At 45.6% G+C, this 6743-nt stretch overlaps 1 protein-coding gene across 7 annotated transcripts in view; it reads left to right on the top strand.

Annotated features, from left to right (window-relative positions):
* The window catches only part of HDAC4 (histone deacetylase 4), a 481696-nt gene that overhangs the window by 388254 nt on the left and 86699 nt on the right, over nucleotides 1–6743 (top strand). For all 7 annotated transcript variants that reach the window (XM_019523379.1, XM_019523376.1, XM_019523374.1 and 4 more), the window contains one exon: nucleotides 3601–3787. In XM_019523379.1, the coding sequence (XP_019378924.1) occupies nucleotides 3601–3787 (187 nt within the window). The remainder of the gene's footprint in view (nucleotides 1–3600; nucleotides 3788–6743) is intronic.

Raw genomic sequence — 6743 nt, 5'->3', positions numbered from 1 at the left:
GGGCATTGGTGGGGGGTGCATTTGTGGCGGGTTGTGTGGTTGTGGTAGAGTATGTGGTGGGGGAGACCCCTACATGCCTCTGCTGCTAGCAGCAATATCAGCAGCAGGTGGTGGCACCCCAGTGGTACGCAGAAGGCAGAGCACCCCAGTGGCACACGACCCCAGCTGAGTCCTGGGATCTGCACATGGCAGCTGGGAGTGGGGCTCGCCATGGCTCACATACAGCTCCTCAGACCTGGTTTGAGCTGTACGCTGCTGGGGGGAGCCCCGTGTGGTGGAGCTACTGGTCTGGCCCCGCTTCCTGCCACCACAGGCAGCTCCCAGGACTCAGCTGGGGCTTCATGGAGCAGAGTCAAGCTGGCCAGGCTCCATTGTGCAGGGCTCTCCACCACTCCCAGACAAGTCCGGGGAGCTGCACATGGCAGCAGGGAGCTGCGCTAGGTCACTAGCTCCCTTGCACAGGCTCTGGCCAAGTACTAGGAGCTGCATGTGAGCCACAGGGAGTCCCGCAAAATGGAGCCTGCCTGGGCCCCATGCTCCTGCAGACCCAGGCTCCATGTTCCTGATGCCCTGGCACAGGCCCCACACCCCTGCCCAGCTGCAGCTTCCCCTGCACCCACCACAACTTCCCTACCTGCTGCCTGGAGTGCTGTAACAGGGCCAGGAGGAGCTGCTATGACCAGGTAACATATTGCCTGGACAAGGGAGACAAGGTTGATGTCAGTTATCTGGATTTCAAGAAGGCCTTTGACTTGGTCTCCCATGATGTCCTCACGACCAAGCTGGGGAACTGTGGCCTTGGCCATCTTACAGTCCAATGGCTGGGGGACTGGCTCCAGGGTTGGACCCAAAGGGTACTAGTTGATGGGAACAAATCAACGTGGCACAAGGTTACCAGTGGAGTCCCCCAGGGCTCAGTACTCAGGCTGGTGCGCTTCAATATTTTCATTAAAGACCTGGATTTGGACTTCAGATGCGGACTGGCAAAGTTCACAGATGACACTAAACTATGGGGGAAGGCGGTCATGTTGGAGGACAGGCTGGGGATGCAGGCCGATCTGGGCACACTTGCAAAGTGGGCAGACCAAAACCTGATGGCATTCAACATGGAGAAATGGAGGGTACTCCACCTTGGGAGAGAAAAACAGCATTATACTCATAGGCTCAGAGGTGCTAGCAGCACAACCAAAAGGGACTTGAGGGTCTTGATTGACCATAAAATGAACATGAGCCCCCAATGTGATACCGTGCTCAGCAGAGCAAACCAAACTCTGTCATGCATCTACCCATGCATCTCGAGCAAAACCAGGGATGTCATCCTCCTACTTTACTCGGCCTTAGTGAGGCTATAGCTGGAGTAATGCGTCCAGCTTTGGGCCCCCCACTTCAGGAGGGATGTGGATAAGCTTGAGAAAGTCCAGAGGAGAGCCATGCGTATGATCAAAGGCCAAGAGAGGAAGCCTTACGAGGAAAGGCTGAAGGACATGGGACTCTTCAGCCTGGTGAAGAGAAGGCTCAGAGGGGACTTGGTGGCTGCCTATAAGTATATAAGGGGGTGCATCAGGATCTGCGAGAACAGTTGTTAACCAGGGCTCCCCAAGGAATAACTAGGTCCAGCAGCCACAAACTTCAAGGAGGCCAATTCAGACTCAATATAAGGAAGAACTTCTTTACAGCCCAGATGTCCAAGATCTGGAACAGACTCCCCCCCAGAGGTGGTGCCAAGCACCAACTTTGGACTCATTCAAAAGTCATTTGGATGTTTATCTTGCTGGAATCTTCTGATCCCTGCAGACTTCCTGAGTATGGCAGAGGGGCTGGACTCAATGATCTCACAAGGTCTTCCAGCCCCTAATGAGCCAAGCAGTTCCCCAGGTGGCTGCAGCAGTGGCAGCGGCAGTCCCAGCCAGAATCTGTGCATGCTGGCTGGGGCCAGGGCCCTCCCACGGATGAGGGCGGGAGCGTAGCCTGCTGCCCCAGTGGGAGTGAGTGAGACTCAGGCCCGTGCAGTAGGGGCAGTGGCAGGCCAGGCCAGATACAATTAACTGGTGGGAACCCACCCTTGGGGCAGATGAAATCACCTGGCAAACCGGATCCAGCCCATGGACCATATCTTGCCTACCCTTGCCTTAGGTTCTCCAGTGTGTTGTGGCTGGAGTTCCTTCTCAGCTTCCCCTGTCAGGGCAGTTAAAGTTTCATGAGATGCCCTTGATCAGTGGTTTTGAACTTCATCTCCTGGGTTATCTGTCAGAGCCTAGGCTTTGGTGTCTGGTAGGGACTGATCTGAGATTCTTTGCTTGTTTCATCATTTGGATTATTTCATCTATCCTGTTTTGGTTTTAGACTTCAGCATGTAGCCACTAGGAGATCTACTACCCAATATTTAATTTAAAAAAAAAGATTTATTGTCATAAAGTGATGTATTGTCTAAACATCCCACTGCATTTGCTTTAATACAATGAAGTTAAACAAAACATAATGTTATGCTGCTAATGGTTGTAGCAAGAACATTCTCCAAGTCTCCAGCATCACCCTACTAAAATAAAAATCTAGATGTGAGAGAGAATTCTGGTTTAATGGCATAAGCAGTCCTAAAAAGAAAATGTTCTTCAGTGTTAGCTTGTCCCTAACAAGACTGAGCAAACAAGGGCACCATCTTGGGTCCCCTCTACACATGCAGTGGGATCTAATGCACAATATACACTTGTATCTCCCACCGTGCCACATGCGCATGGTAGGAGGCGTGATTGTGGGATTGCACATTAGATCCCATCAGACCTTGTCATCAGTGCATGGGGAGCCTGGGATCACAATCCCCAAGCCCTACAGTCAACATGGGCTGTGGGGCTCACCACGGGGGCAGCCTTGGGAATGCTGTCCCCACATTCTAGTTTATTTCTTGTTTTATTATACCATTAACTGGGTGACCATTTGGCTGGGTCACAACTTTTAGGTGTGATTACCTAGTTAATCATGCCTTAACTGTAATGCATAGAGGGAGCCTTAGTCTTGATTCTTGTCTGACTTTCCTGGAGCTGCACATGGCAGCAGGGTGTGGGGCCAGGTCACCAGCTCCATCCCATAGGCTCTGAGTCTGAGGGATCAAAGACCCTTACTTATTTCCCTCTAAATGAGAACAGTTTTGCAGATCTCAGGTATATGCAGTTGGCTGGGGAGAAAGGCAGTTGTCCCTTGCATAGCAAAGACCGAAATTATGTAGAGCTGCCGGTATGAAAATTGCTATGTAGAATTGTATCCAAAAGCAAAATTTTGCTTTTCAAGTGATGCGATTTTTAATTGCCATATAAGGTTGCTTAGACTGTGTTGCTTAAAGAAAGCTTGCCTGTAGTAAGAACCTGCTCCAGACCCCGCTGAAGTCAACAGGTCTATTCGTATTAGGCACTCTATTACGATGTCAGTCGTGTGTGTGTGTGTGTGTGTGTGTGTGTGTGCGTGTGTGTGTGTGTGTTCACTGGAACATGTAAATGAACTAAAAACTCCATGAAACATTGTTTTAAAAGTTTTATTAAAACATCTTTGCAATTCAGATATTTGTACAGATGGTTGTCATAGAATAATCCTTTCCATTCTTCCCAACAGCAAGCCCTTTTACTGGAGCAGCAACGCATTCACCAGCTGAGAAACTATCAAGCATCAATGGAGGCAGCTGGCATCCCAGTGTCTTTTGGAGGGCACCGGCCTCTGTCCCGGGCACAGTCCTCACCTGCTTCTGCCACCTTTCCCATGTCTGTACAGGAGCCACCCACTAAGCCAAGGTTCACAACAGGTAATGCCTCAGGATCCATTCAGGAGGCTGTTGAATGACTGACTGTGTGTGGCTATGAGTTCTGGTTATCACTTAGTCTAAGAAGCATTCAGTAGTCACGTACAAGTACAATGGATGAAGCCAGCTCATCATGGGAAAGGCATCATTATTAAAGCAACCTGGTGTATTGTCATCCCCCAACCCCGTCTCTGGGAGACCAGGGGCATCTGCCTAGATACCCGGAATCCCTGTAATGATTAGAGTCCAGGAACTCCGCACATGCCTTTCCTTATTGGGTGAGGTCAAATGATCTGGGTTAGTAATTATGTACCCTTTTGTTCCCTGTTGCCTGGAGAAAGAGCTCACAACCTAGAAGGAGCTCACCCTGTATATATTTTAAATAAGTTACAAAAATAATGGAAATGTAGCCTAGCGTTTTGGCTGTTTACCCCACCCAAAATTAGAATAGTTCACACTATACCATAAGGCTAGTGTAAGCATGAGGAAGAAAGAAGCACAGTGTTATCAATAAATGTCAGCCTGCCAAACAACTACTAGCTTGAACTCTAAAAATACTTTTGTCATGAGATGCTGAATATTTTCTGCCTGGGTGGTGGGATCTGCCTGTAGCAACCAAGCAGAAAATACCCCTGCAAGTGAAGGGAAACTGTCAACTGATGTATCATTGTTAGGGGTGGCTTCTGCATTAAGCAGCCTTCTCCTCACCCTGGTGTAGGGCATAGGCCACAGAACAGGGTGGGCCTCTCCAGCCATGGCCCAACCAACTTTTAGCACATAAATTTATATAATCCACAAATGTGCAATTGTCGTTCTAGTTAAAACTATAGCTGTTTTTTAATTGCATAGCTAGCTAAATTAACGTGCTAAAAATTGGTCAGGCGTTGGCCCCCAGGTGGCCCATCCCGTTCCACAGCCTATGGTATAAGGAGAACAGGATATGTCAGAGATAACCAAGTACTTAAATGTAGATAAGGTACAAGTTTCCTCTAAAGACTGAAAAAGGGAAATAATTGACCTTCTATCAAAATCTTTTCAAACAGAAGTCTTAATTTGATAGCTTCTGGTTTGGATAAGCTGTAGTTGCACACATTTTTTCAACTCTTGCATTCAGTAGTTAGGCAGAGTTTACTATTCTTCCCAAAATAAGAGGAGCTGTTTTGCAAATGAATGTCTTAGCACACAGTGAGTGGGATTGTATTCAAGAAAGGCTAAAGGCCCAAACTGTAAAATCTAGTTTTTATTTTCTTGCCCTAAGCAGACAACCCAGTATTTTCCATATTGTTGAAAACAATTTCTTGGCCTGAAAGTTTGTTGTAATTGGTTGTGACATGTGAGTCACCTTTGCCTGTGTGCAGGGCAGTAAAGTTCTGAGTTATTTTTAAATACAAATGGATAAGACTGGTAGGGCATCTTTTAAACTAGTTTCACTTAACGCGAATCAGTTTTAAAAGCGACTACTTTTGAGAACTAATATCAGAATTCTGCTGCTATAGTTACATGCCTTTGGCTTTACTGCAAATTAGGATTTGAATTCATTTTTTTATAATCAACTTTTCTACAAAAGGCTTGAAAACAAGACTTTTGGCCTATAGCCCTAATGAACCAAATCAAACATTAAAATAGGTACCCATAAGGAGGGAGAGCTGCTCTAATTAAAGCACCCAGAGTGTTTAAAGCACCCTTGCTGCCATTTTTAAATGTGAAGACTCTGGTACACGGGACGCTGGAGTCTGCTAGGGTATGATAATTACCATGCTCCAGCAGACTAGATTAATCGAGTCTGCTCATGTATAGGCACCCATAGTGCTTATTTTAAGAGGGTCAGTCTGTGGTTGATCTTAAAAGGGTCGGTCTATGATAAAATCAACAAAGTAATTCTTCATTTCTTTTAGTTTTTAAATGTTACATAGAAAATCCTTCTAAAGGGTTTTGTGGAAGGAGTTAGGAATGTAGATAGACCCAGTGGTTTGATTCTGTGTGGTATGCATAGCTTATTATCCAGTCTCTGGCATGACCAGTTCCTGATGCTTAAAAGGTATATGAAAAGCAAAATATTCTGCACCCAAGAAATGTGTAGTGCATTACAGAACATAAAAGTGGACAGAAAATAGCCCCATCCTGATTCCTGCAGGCAGTCAGTTTTATGTCCTGACGCGTGACATTTAATTTTTCCTTCATGTTGGTACATTTTGAATGTAACTCTTCAAGAAGCCCTTACTAGCACTAGTAGCCCCATTGACATTAATGGGAATACTTGTGCTTGTACAATTTTACTCACTTAAATAAGGATTCCCAGGTTGGGCCATTAATTTGCATAGCTACAGTTATCCAGTCTCTGATCTCCTGTGAAAATGAGTTCAACAAATTATTCTGATGTTCTGTATTAAAGCATTTTTTATTTCTGATGAAGACATTTATTCTCTCCTCCTGTGCAGGAGCAATATAATTATCTGAGCTGCAAATCATATGTTTGTTCTGCCAAGAAAAGCAAGTTGGTCATGCTTTAATGCTGACCTTTAAAAAAAAAAAACCAGCCTTCTCATGTCTGAAAGAATATTTCTTCCAGCACCAGTTAATTTAATCTGTAATGTTGAGTGTAGTTAAGTATTTTGAGTCTGAATGATCTAGCATTTACTTTTTGTGCGACTGCAGCACAGTGTCCTGAACCACAGGAAGAGACTACAGGAATTCAAATAAAGTGCACAGTTCTACTCTTTTCTTAAAAAGCCTTTAAAAAGTTAGGGCGAGAAATAATATGTAAGTACTGCAGAGAAGAAGACGAAATATGATTGAAGTCACTATTTCATTTGGGAAGAGAAGAGGTTTACAACCTACTCCAATTATATTTTTTGAGCCTTGACTTTATCACATGAGGATATGTAGCCCATTCTAGTGCCATCTCTATGCTAGACACACACACACACACACACACACACACACACACACACACACACAC

This window comes from Gavialis gangeticus, unplaced genomic scaffold (genome assembly GCF_001723915.1).
Source record: "Gavialis gangeticus isolate Ggan-Ray unplaced genomic scaffold, GavGan_comp1, whole genome shotgun sequence".
Lineage (NCBI taxonomy): Eukaryota > Metazoa > Chordata > Crocodylia > Gavialidae > Gavialis > Gavialis gangeticus.
Note: the sequence above shows the minus strand (reverse complement) of the source record. Positions and strands in the feature narration are given on the sequence as shown.